The following is a 22973-nucleotide window of genomic DNA, read 5'->3' as shown; positions in this document are numbered from 1 at the left end:
ATTAAAAAAATTCTGTTCACAAGTGATATTTACCTTACACTTTTGTCTTTCTGGAGAAGAAGTACACTAACTTTTGTTAGTGGTAAAATTGTTGGTTGTGGTGGAAATGATTTGTGTAAACTAGTAATTTTCAAACAATATTGAATTGATTTTAATTTTTGTTCAGTATTTACAGTTAAGTTTCTAAAATGTAATTAAATATGAAAATCTAGCATAAAAATATGAGGTGTGGTTTTTAAATTTGTTGTCGCCTTTACATTTTCAGTTCAGTGACCTCAGTTCCATGATGCCATCACTCATGGAGAAAGGTAACGAATGTGATGCCAACCCAAACTAAGTTTCTGTCTCATTTCGAAGGTTCCTCTGCTCTGTATCCAACCTCCTTCTCTCTTTTCTTCTCCCAGATGCCTCATTCTCAGACGATCTGGCCAGCGACGGAGACATGTCGAGCATGAGCGAGCCGGCGGTGAAGAGCGAGCGAATCGAGATCAGTCCCTCCCTGCAGGAGATCTAAGAGCAGGACCACCTCAAACGGCTGCCGGTGGCCAAGAGAACACTTATCTGTGAGGTTTTTCTGTATCTTGAGGGTACGTAGGTCTGTTTAGGGTCAGTGTGTGTCTCCCTCCCGCCTTTAGGTTTTCTGCGACTGTGAAACAAGAACGTGCTGGTTTTGTGATGCGTTTTTTTTTCATGTGCCATAGTCTTCTTTCAGTGCCTTAGATGAGAAAAGAAACACTAGAGCAGAACTGTCTCTCTTTCTCTTTGATTTTCTCTCGTTCCCTCGGCCGTGCCTCTAACCACAGAATGAATGTATCGTCTCAGAACCTCAGATGTCTAAAGCACCTTTTAAAGATGGTCACATTTTAGACTTTCTGCCTCGGCTGTTTCCTCAGGCGTAGATGCAACCTGCTGGCCCCAAAGCTGCCCGCTCGTCGACCCCAACCTGCTGCACATGCAAAGCCGTTTTGTAGATAAACCCCGGCCATATGAGATGCCTAGTCTATACCTCAACAGTTTTTAATTCTAACGAATGAATGTCTAACTTCTATTACGTTTTATAAAAATCACTATAACAGAGATTATTCGACTGGGTTTGTTGCCCTGAAAGTGGCCCGTTCTCGTTCGAAAGCTTCGGGATGTACATACACCTACTGTATTGAAGGAGATTGCTCCGTTTTAGATGAACCCATCAAAACTGGTTTGTGAAACTTTTTGGTCTAGTTTTGTAGTTACTTGACGAGTTCTTAGTTGTTTGCAGTGGTTAAAAAGAGCCTAGTTGACTTGATATATTGAACGTACCTGTGTGTGAGCGTGCGTCTGTACACAAGGCCTTCTGAAGAACTGGAAGTGAGTGTGCACTCAACAGGTTATGTGAATAGTTCTTGTGTCGTTTTTATTCAAAACGAACATACAAGCTTTTTTTTTATTTTGAAAGAACGCTTAAAAGAACTCCCTTTACATATTTAAGTAGATATTGTGTAAATGTTGATGCAAAAAATGTAAAAGCGACATTTTCTAGAAGTAGAAAACCCAAAATAGACACGTTTAGTAACAGAATATGCAGCTTCTTACAGATCCGCCTCATCACCTGGTGCTGTACACGCTTGTAATGGAAACGATGTGCTGACATAAAGCTCGTTTTCAGGATCCGGTTGTAATTGTTTTTGACTATGTTGTGCTGAAGCCGGTCGGGATCTTTACTGGTGCCTGGTAGCGGCCCGTAATGGGTCCCTACATGTCCCTCTCTGCTATTTACAAAGATAAACTTCATTTCTGCTAGCTTTGTGTTTGTTCTGAGAAGTGATTGGCGGCTGTGTTCTCACTGTGGTTGGTTGTGACTTTAACGCCTGTCATGGTTCTTTGCCTGTTGTGTGCTTTTGGGAAGGGAATTTGCTCATCAATTTTTTTTAAGGCTGTTTTAAAGCTTCTTGCTATGGATTATTTTTATGGAGGTAAATGCAATTCTTCTCACTACTATATCAATACCTTATTTTTGTGTCTTTAAAAAAATTCTTTATTTAACCTCAACCGCTTAGTTCGACTGTATTTTGTACTGGTAAAAAGTGTAATAAATTTGTGTAAACCACTTGCTTGTTGTGTAATGACTGACACAAATAGACTCCTTTTCCATATTAAACCTTTCTTGAATACTCAACATACATACATTCTGTAAATATCAGAACTTTATATCCATTATATATCTTCATACTTACTCTATTAGATTTGCACTAAAAATGAAAAGAAATGTACATCCAGTTCTTCAAACTTGAAATAAACGTGTGGCTTGCGCAATGAACAAACAATTCTATACAAATAAAAGTAGAGGCTGCTTGTGGTCCCTAATTCCAGGGCATACTTGTCCTAGAGCAATGCATCATGGGTATTAGCGATTTCCCACATCACACTGTATATACAATATGATCTCTCCTCTTCAGGCCTGTAGCATGTGGACAGTTCCAGCAGCCCAGGGGGGTTCAAAAGTGCAAACGTTGTGCCTCTGGTAGTGAAGCAGTCACCATCACTGCTCACAAAGAACAGCCAGCCATGTATTTTCCTGTAAAATAATACAGACGAACATTAGTGCTGTGTGTGGCATCATGCTGTTATTATATCTGTCTTGCGTTACTATTTCAAGAAAACAGCAAAAAAGGGTCAATTTTAAAATATCTAAACGTCCTAACATTAATATCAAACTCATTTGTTAAGAGTTGTTTTCATAGATTAAAAAGCAAATATCATACCTTTAACCAAGTTTTATATAGTATAAATTTATTTAGATATATTTTTCTAGATTTTTTTTTTAAATAGAAAAGCAGTGATGGTTATGACTAGAAAACAATTTTATTACTTGAAATAAAATAAATGTTAACTAAAATAATAAACGTATTCATTATACACACACACACACACTTCAGCTAGAAACATTTTCATTTTAATTTAGTTTAACTTGATGTACTAGAATAACTAAAAATGAAATAAAAATAAATACTATTTAGACACAAACTACAAAAAATTACTTTAAAATTAAAATGAAAACTGAAAAAGTACAAATAAAAACTGATTGTCTCAATGATACTAAATTGACACAATTAGGTTAATGTCGAGCTGAACAGTCGTATTTCAAAATTAGATAAATTTTATCAGAAACCTATATAATCCTCTTCCTGCTGATTTTTTTTGCAATTTACACTTGAATGGCTAAATATTTACATTTATGCATTTTACAGATGCTTTTATTCAAAGTGACACTGCATTCAAAACATATTTTATAAGTGCATGCATTCACTGGGACATGAAACGTACCGTTTGAGGTACGGGGAAAAAAACATGTTATGTACGCATGTTATGCCATAAAATATATTTTAGAAAAGCTTAGCTTGTTGTGCTACGGTGGCACTAACATGGACAAATAAAATAACAAACTTCAAACTGCAGGAGGGAGCGAAACCATATCTTTACTAGGATATCATAGAAACTGTTTTTGAATTAGACTAGAAAGCAACCATCTACAGAACATCCTAGCAACCACCTGACAACAAGATATGCGACTGAAGAAACACTCCTGAAATGAGCTGCTTATGAGGGACAAAATGTAGGTCTGGCCCCCACCTGTGGCAAACCTCTTCTTCACCAGCGACATGCGGTAGCGGCTGCCCACCAGCTCCACGTCCAGGCCTGAGAGAGACGCCCCCGATCCCACAAACTGCACAGCCAGGCTCGGGGGAGGACCGCGGGGCACCTCCAGGCACTGCCAACTGGCGCACAGCGTGCCAGACCCTGAGACCCAGAAACAAACACACACACATTCAGAGTCAGCATCAGCTCCTGGGTTCACGTCACATATGTGCAAGAGCCTTTTGAAATAAAAGAGCATCTTAGAATATCCTAATGGTGGCCATATTTTAATAAATATGTTGCTTCCAAAATGTTCACAGCACTCCCATGATGCTCTGTCTGATCATATGTATTCATAAGTTTGTTTCTTGGCCTCTAGCTCTGAGCAGCCTCTCTTCCGCCCACTTCCGCTGAAAGTGTCAGAACAGTGATCTAAACGCAGATGTACCAACGCTAAACTATATATAGTGCACTGCTTTTTTTTTTTTTCTCCAAGAAAATCAATACTCATGAGATATTTTTTAGTTCCTCCATTTTATATCACTGTTGTTTGAAAAGTTCTAAGATGAAACTTCTAAACTGAAAATTCTGTCATTATTTACTTGCATAATTTCCAGCCCATATGCTTTTTTGGTGGAACTCTAAAGAATCCCTATTTTTTAAATCGTGAAACAAATTGAATTACAACTCTATGATGTAATTAAATCAAATACAGCACAGGTTAGACTTTATGGAAAAAGAACCAAAGGTGTTTGTTGTTATAGTTGGCATTAATTTTTTGTCTTGGGAGTGAGGATAAATTTAACTTTTAATTTAGGTCCTTTAAATTTAGGTCTCTTTAGGACAATCAAGGTTGTTATTGCCAAAATAAAACTATATAAAAAAATCAACTATTAAAATAAAGCTGAAATAAATAATATAAATATGAGATGAACATTTTTTTTTTTTTACTAAAATTACTAAAACTAAAAGAAACATAAAAAAACAAAGACTAATAAAAACGACAAGCAGATAAAATTTCTAAATTCTATCAATATTAATAAATACTATATTAGTATATACACAATAATAATATATAATAACACTGCTTAGTATACAGTGCATAAGCTGTACAGAGCATGTTTTTGTTAGCTTGGCTGAATGACATGAAAATTCTTACGAATTCTCCTTTTGTGGAATAAATAATGCTATTAATATTTGGAATGACATGAGGGTGGGGGAAAAAATTCCCTTTAAACATGAATCATGAATAAGCAATAAAAAAGAAAGGTGAGGATGAACAGGTGGTGGCAGCACTGACCTTTGCTGTGATTTGTTGGAGAGAGGTTGGACAGTTTCCATAGGAGTCGTCTTTCCTCTGTGTTCCTAAATAAAACAGGTTCTCTTTATCTATCAGCTCTTACATCACATATTCACTTCATTTTCTTCCCAGTACTGTATTATTAATGTAAGTGATTCACACACACTGCTTCTCACCAGGAAGCGGGCGGCTGGCACTGCAGGTCGGTGGCGGTGTGATCGAGGGGCAGCAGCGCTTGTACGGAGGTCAGCTGGGTGGCGGGGGCGGTTGCGGGACAGCAGTGGTAATCCAGAGACACACGGGTCACTGTTCCACTGCGCTGACACTCGGCCGACAGCAGGAGGGGCGCACGACCCGGATCCTGAGAGGACGCCTAGGACAGAGTTCATTCAAAAGCTCAGATTAACATTTTCTAAGATGTTATCCGTAAAAGGAATATTCTGAGTTCAATGCAAGTTAAGCCCAGTCAACAGAAAAGAATAAGAAAATATCATTTAGACTTTCTTTCTTTCCAGGGCACTAATAATGGAAGAAATTAGGGCCAATTTAGGGAGGATTTAAAAGCAGAAATGTGAAGCTTATAATTTTATACAAGCATGCACAGTGCTTATACCATTTTATACAATGTTAAAAATTGTATACAAGCACTTCTACACTTTAGGGTTGGTAAGATTGTTAATGTTTTTGAGGTTGAAGTCTCTTATGCTCACCAAGGCTGCATTTATTTGATCAAAATACAGTAAAAATGACAACATTGAGTTTTAACTTTTTTTTAACAATGTAAGTCTTTGTCACTTAAGATCAATTTAATATGGAAGCCCGTTTCCGCCACTGAATAAAAAATAAAACAAGGTAATTGCGACTTTTTATTTATTTTTATTGAACTTTAAGTTGTGTTCATATCTCGCAATTATGACTTTATTTCTCAGAATTGCGAGTTAATTTCACAATTCTGAGAAAAAAAGTCAGACTTGTGAGATAAAAAGTCACAATTACCTTGTTTTATTTTTTATTCAGTGGCGGAAACGGGCTTCCATAATTGAATGCATCCTTGCTGACTAAAAGTATTAATTGCTGAAAAGAAGAAGAAAAAAATCGTAGTAAACCCAAACTTTGGAACAATAGTTTACACTAATTCTTCAGTTACTTCAACATTATTTGAGCTGTAAAGCTGTTTAAATAATCATTTTTATAGTCATTTAGGGTTTATGGTGTTATAGCAAAAAAAATGATTGACTAAAACTTTGCAAAGAAATGGTATGCGAGCACTACTAAAACAATATTTAACATTTACAGATTGCCCTCAATCACAGTAACCAAGGTTTTTGCTTTTTTTTTCAGGGCCAAGGAGTGAAAATGAATTTTGGTGGCATGTTTTATTCCATGTTGTACTGAACATGTAAAATTATTTTATGTACCATTAAAGCGGGTCATATTGTAATTCAAGCACTCATTAGGTTTGTGTTGACTGACCTGGTATTTCAGGAGAGCCACATTGTAATAGGAGGCCTGCGGGTTGAGCTCTGCCTCTCTCTGCAGGTGGAGTGTCAAGGCCGGCATGTTGAACCAGAAATCCTTGGTGTCTGGGTCACTCTGTGACGGGTCGCTGCAGGTACAAAGACCAAAGATGCTGTCCATAGAGCTTGTATTGAGCCCAGTCCAGGTCAGGTTTAGTGTTCAAGAGCATCATACCTGTAGAGTAACTTCTGGTTGGGTAAGAAGTGGTCCACTCGAGAGATGTTCACCAATCTGAAGCTTAATACTGGTGTGTTGGGGTTGGCGGTGAAAATGCGAATGATGCCAGCAGGAAAGGACATAGTGAGGTCGCCGGTGATCTTAACCAGACAGCTGAAACACAGACACGCAGCGAATCACTTTAAGTTGGAGCTACAGTGTGATAAAAGGCTTTGTCCTCCAGATGGGGTGAAAGAAGCTCAGACGGACCGGTTGTGTTCTCCTCCTTTGAAGTAGGCGTTGATGTACTCTGTGATGGCTGCGGCTACAGGCCAAGACTCCTGAGTGCTCAGAGAAATGGGACTGGGCCCTCGAGACAAACCTGCAGGATCACAATTCAACATTATGATTAGAAATGTCCAAAAACATTTCAAAAACTATTTTCATAAAACTGCTAATTAAGACAAAAACTTGTGACTTATTTCACTTCAAAACTTCATTTGCCGCTGTCAGTTCTGGGATTTTGTGGAACGTGGATAAATAAATGAATCAGCAATTGAATACTACATAGGGCTTGGGAGATGCTTCCTCTATATTAGATCCATGCCTGTGGGCTATTGGACAAAATCAGTCACGGCAAAATAGTGATGAAGACATTTCTTGACTGTCCCCTCCGTAAATGTGCTTATGTCTACATTGGATTAGCATAATAAAATTACAGCAAAGCTCCTCGGGCTGTATCTCAGCGTAATTTATGATTAAGTTCTGTGATAATGTGGGTGGTTAGGGAAAGAGGAGTGTCTCGGGTCACCTCGGGCTGGGCTGGGACCGCGGTTCTGCGCCCCCCATTCGCTGGGGCTGGAGGAGGATGAGGAGGGAAGGGGGGGACTGGGTTCAGGCAGAGGAGATGAGCACAGGGACCTAGACTGAGACACAACACAGAAAAAGGGCCAAAATAATTTTATTTATTTATTTACGGTACTTTCTGCAGTGTGCTACAGTGTAGAATGCTATACTAAAATGAAATTATAATTTATACAGTACAACATTCTTAATATAAACATTTACAATATTTCAATATTTTCAATATTTACAACATTCTTTTTTCTTAGAATTTATATATATTTTTATAATTATACATGCAGTTTTATTTCCTCATTAATTGGAAGACTACTTGAAATATATATTTTGAATTTAAATTTTTTTTTTAATTGAACAGTAAAAAGCATGATTATTAAATTAAATTAAATAAAGTTAAATTCAATTGAAAAAAATAAAAAAATAAATAACATATGGTGAAAAAAAATGAAGACCAGACATTTCACTGAAAATTATACACTTTCCCTTATTCCCTTACTTCCCCCATACATTTTTAACTAATACAACATTGATGTTGGAAGAAAAGAGAAAAGTTCACACCCCACCATATCTGTCAACTCTCTATTTTCAATTTATGTTCTCCTTTCTACTGTGTGTGGATGGAAAACTAGTGTTTTGGGGCTGAACAAATTGCCAGAGGCCTGTTTCTATGTACTGTAATATTATTTGTTACCTTACAGTATAAAGCAAATAAAAGCTTGATGTGGAATCTCAATAGTGGTGTTAATTTAGAGCTGAAGTCAAGGGAGCAATCTGAAGGACCACATGAGAGAAAGCGCATCTCATAAAACAAGAGATGAATGAAGGAGGCTGCAGCAGAGGGATTTGTTTATAAGGTTTTAAAGAAGCTTAAGTGTGCTGGTTGGATAGTTGGTGTAATAAGGTCTGTGGAGCATTTACCCGCTCACAGCCACTGAGTCTGCCTGAGGAGCGCTTGGTCCGAACCGACCGAGGGGGAGCCAATGCCAGACGCTCAGAGCTGTCCTGCCTGAAACCATGCTGGGAGACTGAGAGAAAGAGAGAGAGAGAGAGAGAAAGACAAGAGGGAAGATAAAGAATCCAAATATGACAGTTCTGTCATCATTTCTTCACCCTCATGTCATTCCAAACACAACTGACTTTTTTTTCAATGGAACAAAACAATCTGAAGAATATCTTGGCCACTTTTTTCAATATAATAAATGTAAAAGAGCACCATAAAAGTGGCCTATATGCTATTTTTAAGTCTTCAGAAAATTCACTGAAAATCTTGACATTTGCCTATTCATGCGAAAGGTAGAAATGTCTGATTCATAAATACTTGTATTTCTGAGTTGGAAACAAATAATTAAATTGCTCTGAAGGATTCATTCATGCATCAAATGGATCTTGCTAATGGATACACTTTGTGTGTGGGGTTCAAGTCTATGTTATGGGGACAAAATGTCCCCACAAAGATGACAATATCCAAAATCCTTGTGGGGACATTTTTGGTCCCCATGAGGAAGCAAGCTTATAAATCAAATAGAGTTACGTTTTTTGAAAGTTTCCTGCGAGGGGTAGGTTTTAGATGTAGGGTTAGGGTAAGGGGATAGAAAATACAGTTTGTACAGTATAAAAACTATTACGTCTATGGAATGTCCCCATAAAACATGGAAACCAAACTCGTGTGTGTGTGTGTGTGTGTGTGTGTGTGTGTGGATTTTGAGTTAACATTGTTGAAACAAATTCACTTCCACTGCAAAGTTTGGGGTCAGTAAGATTTTTTTAAAGGATTTAATACTAAATAAATAAGCAATTTATTACTGATTTATTGTGGTTTCTGCAAAAATACTAAGCAGCACAACTGTTTCTTGAACAGCAAATCAGAATGATTTCTGAAGGATCATGTGACACTAAAGACTGGAGTAATGTATGCCGAAAACTCAGCTTTGCCATCAGAGGAATAAAATACATTTTGAAATATATTAAAAAAATGAATTAATTGTAATAACATTTCACAATATTATGTTTTTTTACTGTATTTTGAATCAAATACAGTAAATGCAGCCTGGGTGAGCACAGGAGACATCTTTGTAAAACATTTAGAGATCTTACCAAACTTTTGAGCTGTAGTGTATGTTTCTGTTTTCTGTCATCATTAAACTGTATAACACAGTGGATCCAAAAAACAATTAGACACTTTTGGGCAAATAAAAAATATCAAATTAAGTGGCATCTCCAATCAAACACTGCGGAAAACATTTGCTCAATATTTTGCAATGACCTAGGTGTGCTAAGCAGAGCAACCACAGTGTATAGCTCATCATATTAACTACGACTATGTTTCTCTAATGACTGACAACCAGAAAATGTATTATCTCTATTCGGAGTAAAATATTTAAGCTTCTTTTTGAAAAATGTTTCGCTTGAAAGATGTTCTTGTGCTGCATTTTTTATAATAAATGGCTTTTTTTAAGTAAGGGGTAATTGTGTCTACATGTTTTAATGCCATTGTATATTGGCATTATATTGTCCACTAAACACCATATTAGTCATACATTAGTCCATATAATACCTGGTTGTGTGTTAACATCCAGGAAGTTCTGGTCCTTGTCTGTAGAGAAGCAGAGGTCCTCCTGTGGCCTAGAATGCCGTGTGAGCGGCGGTCTGTTCCTACGAGGCTCGTCATTAAAAGATCTCTGTTTTCTGGTGGACTCCTTTTTGACAGTGTTATTTGTAGTGCCCTCACTGAAAGGGTTATGCACCGAGTTCCAGTGCACCAGCTCTTTCTTCGGCTGAGAACTGGGGGCGGGGTTAGGACTGGGCGTCGGCCTATTACTACTGGCTCTGCCTTCCGCCAGCGACGATTGGTGCGTTGGACTACCGATCATAGTAATAGCGAATGGATCCTCTGGGGACTCTGGAGGTGGGACGCTACGTTCTCTCTTTCGGTCTCGGTCTTTGCGAGAGGAGGATGGGGGAGGGAGGGTTTTAGTGTCATTCAGAGAGATGGAAAAGGGATCGGTGCGGCCTTCCATGCCCCTGCCGTCCCTGGTGGGCCGAGGGGGAGGCGGGGCCCAGGCATCAGGTGGAGGCAGGTTGTCTTTGGGGGCGGAGCATTCGAAAGCATCCAGGAAGGGGTCTTCTGGAGGAATGTGTTTACAGCTCCACACAGAGGGCTTCAGTTCTGAAGATGCCAGGTTGTGGGAGAAGGCCGGGAAGCTGAAGGTGGTGGGCTCGACGTCGGTTGGGGCACGTGGAGAATGTAGATTGGAAGGCCAGGCATTTGTGGCGTCGTCCTGTGGAAGAGGAGATCGACCGGGGGAGGGGTCGCAAAACGCAGCGAGGAAGGGGTCAGACGATCGGCTCAAGTTTACAGAGTCTTTAGATTGAGATTGAGTGGATGGCCAGGCTGCCCAACCGGTGGGCTCTGGGGAAGCCCCAAGGGGCTGATGGGAAGGGGAATCCAGTCCGGAATCCTCCACATTCTCAGGAGAGGATGAATCAGAAGAGAATGCTGCATCTGTCAAACATAAAGAAAAGTTTATTACTGATCAGAACAGAAACTTCTTTAAAAAAGCAACATATTTGATGAGGAAAAGGCTGACTGCAGAAACATAATTCACATTCCACTTTGCTCCATAATTCAATAATTCCTGCTTTAATGCCTGCACAAGCAGTTCTGACAAAGCGAGTCAATTAATTCTTAGAATATGGTAATGCACACATTAGGCTAGTTTAAAGCTTTTAATTCTCCGTTTTCTAAAACGCTCTAAGAGGATAGCTTGTCCAGTCGATTCTCATCTCTCACGGTAATGTGGTCGGGGGTGGTGTGCTGCTGGAGATTTACATTCAGACGCAGCAAAGGCATTCTGGAGCTGCTCTCTGCCAGCAAAGCTGTGGGACTTAAAGGTAGACTCCAGAGGAGGTCCAAACAAAGCGTCCGAACCGGATGCTGTGGAACTCAGCCTGCAGAGATGAGAGGAGGGAAACTGAATGGGTGAAGAAGTGAACGTAGGACAAACTGAGGACATTAAAATGCAGAATTAATAACTGAAATAAAAGAAACAATATTTATATTATTTAAATTCAAACTAGTGTTCATAAAGTTTGTGGTCTGTAAGATTTTCTTCTTTACAGAAAATTAATACTTTTATTGAGCAAGGAAGCACTGGATCACAGTTTCCACAAATGCATTAATACATTAATTAGCAAACGTTTTCAACACTGTTGCTAATAATAAACAATGTTTCTTGAGCACTAAATCAGCATATTTGAAAGATTTCTGAAGGATCATGTGACACTGAAGCCTAGAATAATAGCTGCTGAAATTTCAGCTTTGCTATTATGTGAATATTTTAAAATATACTGAAATATAAAATAGTTATTTTAAATTGCAGTGGTATTTCACAATATTACTGTTTTACTGTACATTTGATAAAATAAATGCAGCTTTGGTGAGCATAAGAATCTTCTTTTAAAAACATCAAAAATATTATAGACCGCAAACTTTTAAACGGTAGTGTTTATAATCTAAATAATATAAATAACCTAATAAAGATGACTGTATATCTAAATAACACAAATAACCTTTAAAAACTCTAATCTGTATACTTTAAATAATCTAATAAAATATTGTTTAAATTAAATAATTTGTAAAAGTATTCAATTCAATTAAAATATTAATTGATTAAATTTAGAATTTGTATTTATTTATTAAACTGCATTTTTGTTCAGTTTGTCTTAACATGTTTACTTCTGGCTCAACCAATGGTGTGAGGGGGTGTTTGGGGTGAGACCAACATTCAGCATTTAGCATTTATGCATTTAGTGGCAAAAAATTAAAGACTTCACCTTTAAATCTGCATTTTTGGAAAAATCTCTCTGTACCTGCTGTGATCTGGGCTGGACGTGGATCTGCGCAGACCCTCCTGTTCTCCATCTGTAGAACAACAAAACATTACCCTACTGCGCAATATAACAATATCATACAATAACAAAGTAAGGGGTCATTTAGCAGATGTTTTTATCCAATTATAGGGATTCTCCATGTTAACATTATGTTAAATGCCTTTCTCATGGCCACAATTGTGATAGTTCATGATTTGGTAACCAGCCTAGATCTGCGACCATTATACCACACCCATAATACATAACGCATAGCATATAATAGCACAGTATAATACTACTGAATTAAAAAATCTCACAAAATTATTCAAACCATGTACTAACAAAATAGTACCATTAATCTATGTGACAAATGTCTGCAATTAAGCAATTTGAGTAATAGTGAGCCTGGGAGGAAGACAGCCTAAAACCATTTTCTTCAAACCACTTACACACACCAAATGGTTTCCACTTTTGCTATTTTTTGTCAAAACCCACGATACAAAAATAGAGCTCATTCGGAGACTGTAATTACAGCAATTCAGCTGACCTGAGATCAGGCTGTCAGTATAAGGCAATAATGACAGCGCAGTTATGACACTGATCCCAGGTCAGCTGGATGGCAGATTGCTGTGATTAAGGTGTCAGATGCAGCTTGTGGGATAATGGCATCTATTAATGTAGACAGAGGAGGAGGTGGGACATTGTGTGTGTAACTGTGGCCATTTGAGATGGCTTGTTGAAATTAGTTGCAGGAACAATGCACGAGAACTGAAAAATGACAGAAGTAGAGAAGTGGACGTCTGCAGAGTGTGACCGACCTCTCTGGGGAACACTTTCCCCTTCCCCTTCAGATCGACCTGCTGAACTGGAGTTTCCTGTAATGGAGAAATGGGACACATGAAAAATATTCACACTAACATAATATATAAGTAACATAACATAATATACATAATACAATATAGTCTGAGATAAAGAGGGAAATACAAGTTAACATACGCGAGAGCTGCTTCTTTACTGACACCTACAGAATGGGATGAATGAAAGGAAGAGTAATAAAAAATACAATTGAATTAATGTTTTGCACCATATTTTTAACGACACCTTTAATATGAGAGAGTATATTGCAAAAATGCACACATTATTTTAGGTTTTGCAGTATCTTCTTTATTTTTCTAACCAACCAATATAACAGCAGTCATGGACTTTATTCTCTTGCAATTGAGTAATCACTTTGTTTTAATGTACTGTTTATGTGTGGATTTTCTGAATAAACTAGACATAGATACACTAGACAAAAAACACAATTTTTCAAAGATTTGATTCCACTAAAAACCGAAGCCTTTGGCAAATACAGTCATTTGTTTTTGCTCAAGAGCGCATTTAGCTGTCTGGTACCTTGCAAACATGACTTTGTTTACAGACAAACTAGTAAAATCCTGGCTCACGGAAGTTGCAACCAATCAGATTAGGGCTGTTTAGTTAGTCTGTTTATCTGTTTATTCATTCATTCTGAAACTAAAATGTCAAATAATGGGAGAATAGCGAGACAATGCGAGTATTATTTGACTAGTCTTGTGATCTCAGCATGTAGAATAAAACAGATTTATATATAGCTGTAAAATAAATCTCTTAAAACCACCTGCATCAGTCTCATTTTAGCTATTAAAGATTAAACACCCCCCACATCTTACCGCTCTGTTAGGGGGCAGGGTCAACGCCCCCACCGTGGCCTTCAGCTCCAGTTCATTGGCTGCTGAGTTGCTACGGTTACTACTGGCAACCGGTCGGATCTTGATGTGAAACTTCTTGGGCTCATCATCATCGAAATCCGAGTCGCTGGAGTAAAAATTTCCCTCCTTCTCAGCAGCACAACGTAGAGAGCAATGCAGTTAAGGAGCAAATCCAGACACGATGCAGGATACGTATGTATTCACACACAGGTACAAAGAAAACACACACGGACACACATAGACATGAGTGCAAACACTTACACAAACACAGCTGTTCTGAACAGTCTACAAACTGTGATGAGGTGCAAAAATAACCATCCTATGTGGGAAGGCTACTGAGTTTCATATCCTTAAACACCCTTCATGATGAACTTAAATTCTCAGGAACCTAAGAATGACAACAGATCTTCATCACAGGGTATTTGGGGAGAAATTGTTATTGGAAAGTAGACGGCATATCCATCACTGTCCATTATCAAACAATAGAAGTGTCTCTATTTGACATCCTGCCTTATCAAACCACACTTCCTGACAATAACTTCCTTTATATCTGTATGAGATACTTTTGATGGTGTGAAGACAGTATTGCAGAAAATAATAATAAGAAGCAAACAAAGGCGGCAAATAAATCCCTCTCCTCTCCCTCTGTTTTAGACCATGTGGATGATCTATGAGAGAAAAAACAAGTTTTGGCAAAATTGTTTGTTGTACTGCTGAGGATATACTTCTCAATCCTCAAATATCTACAGTAGGGTTCAAAAGCCTGAGGCCAAGTTGAAAATCAACCTGAAAATAAACGTTAGGATTTCAGAAAGCTTTAGAATTTTGAATCGTTTAAAATAAAATCTTATGACATAAATGAAAAATCTTCAAGATTCTATTTCTAGGTCATTAATCAAATAAGCAGACTAGTGACTTTTGTACAGAAGTTTTGTACAAGATGCTATTTTGATGATTGTCAAATCATGCTGGATCATATGATTATCAGGTTTTACACAAACTTGTGGAGGTAATGAAGCTTGAGTCCAGCTGTCATCACAGCAAAAGTGAGTCAAACCGAATTCCAAGACATTTTGAAATTCATATAAATTTCACGTTAAACTGTTATGCTGATAATATAACTGTATTAAAATGAATTGCAGCTAGCAATCTCAGACTGTATGTACATACACAGTTCTGCACACACACACTGTATACTCTCACTGACGGCTTATTCTGAAGGATATCATTCTGGTTGACATCTGCCCGTATCACAAAGCCCTCGTCGTCCACTTCGAGTGGCGAGTTCTACACATAAGCACAAGCTCACAATAAGAAACAACATTTAAAGGCACAGGACATCAGAAAAGAGTGCCGATGTTTTAAGAGTGTTAGTAGCGGCCTGAAGCTTGTAACACGTGTGTGTTTATGAAGGATTTTGGCCATCAGTGGGCTATCAGACATTCATTAAACACCCTGAGTATTGCCAAGGTTAAATATAGCTTAATGAGGTATCCAGACCTTGCCAAACACGTCAATCTCTCTTGCATAGCGTATACACACAGAAGTCTGTGTAGAAAGAGTCTGCCTCCTGTGTACAGTATGTTTCTGTTTACTTCAGGAGGAGGGTTTACTTAGCTATTTTTAAGGACAAATTTGTCCTCAGAAGTTTACAAAAACCTCTCCAAAACAAGTATACAGAACGATGTTACTGGTTCTGGAACTGGTTCTTTTGAGTGGATCAAATAAGTTCAGCATAATCAGTGCAGTTTGATTCAACAACAAACAAATTTAAGCCAGTTCTGTTGATGAATCATTCCAAAGACTCACAGGTTTAGGAGTTACAGGTTTGAATCAGTCTAATGAATCCATCACTGAATGAATCACTGAATCAGAGCATTTAATCAACATCTGACTCACTCATCGAATCGCAAATTAGCATTACTTTTAGTGATGTCCATATTAAAATTAAATGAAATTGTTCATATGAAAAATGCAATTAACATTTTTGGAATAAATTATATTCCAATAAATAAAATATAAGTACATCTCTGCCTTCAAGATATTCACTAGTATAGGGTCTATGGTCTACGAACATATGTGTGTTAGTAAACTAACAACTGGTTTGAGATAAGATGGTCTAAAAAGAGTCACAGAAGTTTAATCAAGAACAGCTGATGATACAAGACCAGTAACCGCACACACACGCACATGATCACCTGTTCTCTGTGTAAAATCAATTCAGCAAAGTGAGAGCGTGTGTGCGTGTTATGGGAACTCACAAGTGCATCTGCCACAGCTGAATCCCTAGAGGACAAAAACAGAAGAGGTATGAAAATCCATACAGTATATAAGAAGAATTTGTCATTTTGATTGCGCTCCTGATCTAGAACATTAAAGGGATAGTTCACCCAAAAATGAAAATTCTGTCATTAATTACTCAACCTCATGTCGTTCCAAACCTTGTGTTGCTGACTATGCAGGGTCAGAAAGCTCTCCAATTTCATCAAAAATATCTTCATTTGTGTTCCGAAGATGAACCAAACTCTTACAGGTTTGGAACATCATGAGGTGAGTAATTAATGACAGAATTTTTATTTTAGGGTTAACTATCCCTTTAAATGTGTTGTGTTTCATATGATTGCATGACTCACGTTGAATCTGGTTCCTTGTCTTTCTTTCCCAGTCCAGGGATCCTGAAGGCTTTAGCACGACTCTTTTTACTGTTCTCAGATACTAGTGGGGACAGATATTCCTCGAACCCTACTGGACCTTATCCACACAAACACACACACACACACAGACACACAAACAGTAGTTTAAGGAAGGTTCGGAGATGTGCGGTACATTTGAATGCACAATATGACAAATTATAAAACCTTGTATTTTGCAGAAGAATGATTTTCAATGCATTGCTATCCAATAAAACAGAAATGCAATTTCTGGGGAAATCAGAAAGTGTTATATCTTTCTGTGACTCACCGGGTCTCTCCTTTCCTGTTCCCTTCTGCTCTGTAAACTTCCGAATGAGGTTCTCAATGCCAATGTTCTCCACGTTCTGCTTGAATTCCTCATGGACCTGAAGGAGACAGAACAAAGATTTTTTTATCAAGCACAGCTAATCGAGACCACATTGGGGTACAGGGGTAATTCGTCTGAACGGTTTTCAGCACAATTACAGGATGCAAACAGAATATAGGAGTAGGTAAAATCTCCAGAGTGAGCCGTACCTGCCCAACCTGTACGTGTGTGTCTTCAATGGAGTGTGAATACGCTTTGATCAGTACTTTCATCTGACGTAAATGAGCCTCCTCAATGTCCTGAAATTTCTGCAGATGTAGAAGGACAAATGTAAAGAGAAGCTACTGACCGATAGTACTGTTTAAAAGTTTGGTGTCGGTAAGACTTTTAAAATGTTTTTCTCTTATTCTCACCAAGGCTGCATTTATTTACCAGATATTTTGATAACAATTTAAAAATCTTTATTTTTTTTCCCTCAATTTTATGCATTATTGCTTAATAAAAATATCACCTTCTCAAACTTCTGAACAGTAGTGTATATTGTGAATATTTACAATATGGTATGGCCTCAACCTTCTTATTGCTTTAAAATGGTTAACAAAACTATAATAGAAATAAAAGAAAAACAGATATGATATATCTTTTAAAGTCAGTTAAGTTGTAAAACACAAGTTTATGTTATAAAATAATTAGAATACTTCACTGCCTACTTTTAGTCATTATCACCAGGTATTAATGAAAGCATTTTTAAGCAAAATTAAGCCAAAAATCTATATTGGCAAAAATCAATATCTGACCTTTTACGAGCTACAGTTTTTTACATTTTGTAATTTTTAGGATTGTTTAGATAATCCTATTTGGAATTATTAACAACAGAAATTGAAAAAATTAGGGCTACTCCACTGAATACATGTGGGAAAAATACATGTTCAAAATATGGATATTTTCTGACATTGATGACAATTCAAGACATGGAGCTGAAAAGCATTTTATTAGACTGCACACGCATATTTGCAACTTTTATTTGGGATCTTAGTAAATCAAGACCTTATATTTGAACTTTTGCAGAACTGACCCTAGCATTAAATAGTGGTCAGTAGGGCTGCACGATTATGACAAAAATCATAATTGTCGATTATTCCCTTGAAATTGTAATTGCGATTATTAATTACGATTATCACAATTTACATTGAATGATATTTATACCATTGTTTTATGCAACTGCATGCCATATTTTTATATGAAAATAAACAAGCTGAAAACACTCTAACTGAAAAACTTTTAGTGCTTTTCTATAGTATTAAGCCTCAAATGTCAACTAAACATCGGATTGGTTTCTTCTTTAAATTATAAAAAAGTTAAAATATGAACGGTATTATAAAGTTATACTAAAACTAAAATTAAAATAATGGGAAAAACCCTTAAGATAACATGTAGAAAGAAAAAAACGCATCTTAAGCACGCAGAATAACATAAGTGGACTTTGAACGATTAATTGCCGCTTTGAACGATTACGTAATTGTGGCATCCATAATTGTAATCGCGATTAGAAATTAGATTAATTGTGCAGCCCTAGTGGTCAGCCTCTATAATTTAAAGATAATTGTTGATGCCCTAATTGAGGGATATCACGACTCAGTTGGTCTCAGAGTGATGTCAGGACTCTTACATTTGACTGATTCATCCTTTCTTTGCTCTCAAATTATTCATACTTGCAGGTCGACACCAGGCAGAAATAGACTGTAGGTATGTAATCATTTTGTCAAACAGACTGCTTTAATGGCCCTTGTAGCCATGGTAACTTTACACTGCTTCATTGAGCTCATTGTAATACTGTAAAATTTGCTCTGAAGGTCTAGATTATGAGAACAAGTGAACTAATCCCCGTTTTAAAAATGTTTCACATATGTGACTGTGGTCTGCGCTTATGCCCTTAGCAGGGCTGGAAAAAACCCTGAAAATCACCAACCTGTGCGGATTCACTCATTTTCTGTTCAAAGTCTCTTCCAGCACGGTTAAACTTCTCAATAGACCCTGCAAAAGACTCAGCTGCCTTCTTAGATTTCAGCTCAGCCTGAGAAAAGAGAAATAGACAGATGTATATATGAAGGAAAGTCAGAAATTAAATTGCATTTTTTTTTTTTAAGATCATAAAAACAGGATGAAGGCTACCAGCTTAAAAGATTAGTTCAAACAAAAATGAAAATGCTGCCCTCATGTCATTCTAATCTAGTATGACTTTCTTCTTTCTTTCTTTTTGAAAAAACATTGGCCTGTGTCTATAGGGGCTTTCGCACTGAGTAGTTCTAGGAACTAGCCAGAATGGTGGTTCCTAGAGAACCAATTTCCCCCTCGTGCCATTTTTCTGGTCGCATTCGCACCGGCGGCGGGAACTCAGAAGCGGCTGACACCAAAGTCTTTATTCGCGCCATTTACAAACATCAACAATTGTTGAATAGAGCACACCATGACCGGAGCTGTTTTTGTTGTGTGTCGTAATTTTCGTGATAACGGAGGTGGAATGTAAACACACAATTTGATCGATTGAAAGAACATGAAAATCTGACTAAATCTCCTGTGACAACTTGCAGTGCTACATATCATCGAGGCTGAGTAAAGAACACAACACTGCAGACAACTGGTAAATACTGTTATTGCTGTTTTTCATGCTCGTGGAGTAAATATTTTTACATGGCTTTTTAAAAATGCCAGGTAGTGGTGTTCCGTATGCGTTTGGCCGATCAGCGTACACTTACGTCAGACCATATTTTGATGTAGGAGCTAAATTAGTTTGCCCAAACAGTTCCTAGAACTAAATACGTTCCTAGTTCCTGCGCTGCGAACACGCCAAAAAGTGGGTACTTCCGCCAGTAGTTCTAGGAACTATGAAAAGGTTCCTCTGGTTCAAAAGCACCTATTGGTGAGTTCAAGAGAAAAGTAGTCATGGCTGCTTCGTTAACAAACTGTTCTTTTGAATCAGTTTTAATTAATCAGTTGGCATGGTTCACAACTCTGGTTCCCAAGTCCAACTGGTCATTTTATCTGTGAATAACCTGAATTTTGTCTCTTTGTCACGCAAAACTATCATGATTCGGAATGTAGCCACAAATTGCATAGACTACTTTCATGTTACTTCTATTGTGCTTTTGTGTCCTTTTTGAGGTTTACAGTGACAATGACAGAGTGTGTGCAAATGATGACAGAATTGAAATTTTCGGACTTTAATGTCTTCTCTCTCAAACACACAAACACCTTTTCCAGCTCTTTCTGAGGCACTCCTTCTTTGCGCAGTCTCTCCAACTCTGTACACTTGCTGTGATAGCCTTCTCTGGCCTTCTGCAGATGGCCGTTTTGCACCTGAAGAGACTGCACTGACTCCAGAGTCCCGATCACTTCCTCTTTTGTCTACATAAGACACAGCAGATTTAAATACACAACAGATATTAAGCACAAATTTAGAACCCAATGCGCTCGTTCTGAAGTACTGCAGGGGATCGGAAACTGTGGTGCACGCTTAATGAAAAACAAAACAGCAATGCACAATTATGGGTACAAAAGCCAGTTATCAGATAAATAGGCAGAAATTCAATCAAGCTAAAAGCCCTTTATTTACCTTGCGGTGAATTTTGACCTGCTCCTCACTGTACTTGTTGATGTCACGAATGAGGTCGTTCATCTTCTTCATGAGCTCCAGGTGGCAGAGGGCCAGTTTGTCCGAGGACACGCGAAACACGTCCCACATGGGGGCGAACGTGCTGGGGGGAAAAGCAGGTGGTTAGATGCTGATGTATGGAAGTGCGTAAGCCACTCTGATTTCTTACAGCACAGCAGTATTAGAAAAACAACAGGCTTCCTTGCCTTTGTAAGTCTACTTCTCCTAACTCCCAAGGACACCCCAAAACAAAGTTTGTAGGAAAAAAATAAAGTTACGTTTTGTTAGCTTTGTGTTTGTGCTCTTAATTCGTTATTAAATTTGGCTCTATGCCCACTTTGCATCACTGCAAAGTCTGTTTTTACAGTGTTAAAGCACTGTGTGATTGTTTTGTGACAACTAGCGCATGCTTGTGCAGACAGGAAGTGAGGTGAAGAGAGCAGAGGAAAGAGCTAACCATAGCTACGACTTTTCGACCAACTGCACACAACCGCACGTACTCGCACACACAAAAATACACACATACAATCTTCTTGAATATCCCTGCTGATAAGTATCTATAAGTCAGCAGCAGGCCAAATTTTGCAAGAGAAAACCTTTTTATGTTTTGTTCTTCTCCAGATGGCAAAATCAGATGCCAGTAGTGATTTTCAACACAATAACTTTAAGTCCAATATTTTTACCTACTCTGGTCAACCAAGCCTGTAAAATGTCAAAATCCTAATCTCATAATAACAGGAATAATGTCACTCACCCGAGAGGGCTTCCATTGCTAGCCATCTTAGCGAGCTTGCTCATGGATTTTGAGTAAGTCTCCTCAATAGCTGCCCTTCAATGCAAAGACAAACACACACACACACACACACACACGCACAGATTGTCAGTAGGTAACGGATTCGCGTATAAACACAAAAGCAAATATACTTTCACATTAAAGTGATTTAGCACCAACATTAATGCCTCAAAGGTCACAAACAGTTCTTCAATGCAAGTTGCAAAGCGTTTATATTCATAATGGTGCACATACTACATTTGAGAAGAAAAAAATTTGTGAGGTAGAACGCTTACAAAAAATTAAGCAAAGTCTATACCCAAATGTCATAGTTATTACAGTTTTTCTTTTTTTCATTTTGACACATATGCTGTCAGTGGAACGAAATAAAGATCAAGCTTTCTTCATCTGTTTTATACGCTGCATGTTCGGCATTTTCTGACTGCTGAGCTGCCTTGCATTTGTAGATGTGTGCATGAGTGGACAGCGAGCACTTTGTTGACTGCTTTGCTGCTCTCAGATTCGTGTGTTTTGACACTTCAGTGCTGTGTGCTGAAAGACAGAACTGTGGTGTGAAGAAATTAACCAAAGAGCAAAAAAAAAATCTGAGCAAAAAAAAATGATATGCCATATGACAAGAATCAATGGTCACACTTTATTTTAAGGTTCAATTATCGTTATTAACAAACCATTAACTATGACTTTTGCCTCAATAAACTACTAATTTACTGCTTATTAATAGTAAGGTAGTTGTTAAGTTTAGTTATACATTATATTAGTTAGACATATATTATGTCATGCAGAATATGTGCTTTATAAGTACTAATAAACAGCTAATATGTTATTAATAGGCATGCTAATAAGCAACTAGTTAATAGTTAGAATTGGTCCTTATACTAAAGTCTTACCGAATCAATGATATCAGTTAAGATATAACATTACATTATACTATGTTATGTTGCGTTTGTACTGTAATGTAATATATGATAGAATGTAATAAGATCAAATAAGACAAAACATTGCAATAATGTGACATTGCGACAACGTAACGTAACATAACGTAATGTAACATTACATAACATTATACGATAAGATGTAAAACAAAGCATTACACTAACCATATAATATACCATAGCTAAATGTAATTTAACAATAAATAATATAAGACAAAACATCACAATGAGGCAATGTAGCATAATGTAATGTAACATTTTACGATAAAATATAAGACAAAACATTACACTAACAACGAAACATACTGTAGGAAAATAAATGCAACATCATATAGTAAGATTAAATAAGACAAACCGCAATATAGTATAATGTAACATACGTACCTTAATATAATATTTTCAGATAAGACATAACATTATTTCTGTCAGGACCACTATCGTCAAAGATGATTGACAATTAGCTTATAGTTTGGATTGGCGGTATGGTTCCATTCTGGGCAAGAACTCCCTGCGCATCCATGCAGCCTAGCATGGATGAGAGCAGGGA

At 37.6% G+C, this 22973-nt stretch overlaps 2 protein-coding genes across 9 annotated transcripts in view; one reads left to right on the top strand and one right to left on the bottom strand.

The window, feature by feature from the left end:
* The window catches only part of rfx2 (regulatory factor X, 2 (influences HLA class II expression)), a 48147-nt gene extending 45851 nt beyond the window's left edge, over positions 1 to 2296 (top strand). For all 7 annotated transcript variants that reach the window (XM_016471412.1, XM_016471428.1, XM_016471419.1 and 4 more), the window contains 2 exons: positions 266 to 308; positions 405 to 2296. In XM_016471412.1, coding sequence (XP_016326898.1) covers positions 266 to 308; positions 405 to 514 — 153 coding nt within the window. In that variant the 3' untranslated portion in view covers positions 515 to 2296. The remainder of the gene's footprint in view (positions 1 to 265; positions 309 to 404) is intronic.
* fcho1 (FCH and mu domain containing endocytic adaptor 1) overlaps positions 682 to 22973 on the bottom strand; it is a 63719-nt gene continuing 41427 nt past the window's right edge. The window contains exons 4-27 of one of the 2 annotated variants that reach the window (XM_016471359.1): positions 21456 to 21530; positions 20663 to 20804; positions 20302 to 20454; positions 19019 to 19123; positions 17259 to 17357; positions 17011 to 17107; positions 16683 to 16800; positions 16311 to 16335; positions 15276 to 15336; positions 14011 to 14192; positions 13316 to 13340; positions 13138 to 13194; positions 12320 to 12371; positions 11241 to 11398; positions 10005 to 10952; positions 8369 to 8475; positions 7401 to 7515; positions 6860 to 6971; positions 6608 to 6763; positions 6389 to 6521; positions 5092 to 5288; positions 4916 to 4980; positions 3610 to 3777; positions 682 to 2554 (exon numbers count right to left, since the gene is read on the bottom strand). In XM_016471359.1, the coding sequence (XP_016326845.1) occupies positions 2526 to 2554; positions 3610 to 3777; positions 4916 to 4980; positions 5092 to 5288; positions 6389 to 6521; positions 6608 to 6763; positions 6860 to 6971; positions 7401 to 7515; positions 8369 to 8475; positions 10005 to 10952; positions 11241 to 11398; positions 12320 to 12371; positions 13138 to 13194; positions 13316 to 13340; positions 14011 to 14192; positions 15276 to 15336; positions 16311 to 16335; positions 16683 to 16800; positions 17011 to 17107; positions 17259 to 17357; positions 19019 to 19123; positions 20302 to 20454; positions 20663 to 20804; positions 21456 to 21530 (3379 nt within the window). In that variant the 3' untranslated portion in view covers positions 682 to 2525. The remainder of the gene's footprint in view (positions 2555 to 3609; positions 3778 to 4915; positions 4981 to 5091; positions 5289 to 6388; positions 6522 to 6607; positions 6764 to 6859; positions 6972 to 7400; positions 7516 to 8368; positions 8476 to 10004; positions 10953 to 11240; positions 11399 to 12319; positions 12372 to 13137; positions 13195 to 13315; positions 13341 to 14010; positions 14193 to 15275; positions 15337 to 16310; positions 16336 to 16682; positions 16801 to 17010; positions 17108 to 17258; positions 17358 to 19018; positions 19124 to 20301; positions 20455 to 20662; positions 20805 to 21455; positions 21531 to 22973) is intronic. The other variant, XM_016471367.1, reaches the window with a different exon arrangement.

Source organism: Sinocyclocheilus anshuiensis, unplaced genomic scaffold (assembly GCF_001515605.1).
Source record: "Sinocyclocheilus anshuiensis isolate Anshui unplaced genomic scaffold, SAMN03320099.WGS_v1.1 scaffold1403, whole genome shotgun sequence".
NCBI classification, from domain to species: Eukaryota; Metazoa; Chordata; class Actinopteri; order Cypriniformes; family Cyprinidae; genus Sinocyclocheilus; species Sinocyclocheilus anshuiensis.
This window is presented reverse-complemented; position numbering and strand designations above follow the sequence as displayed.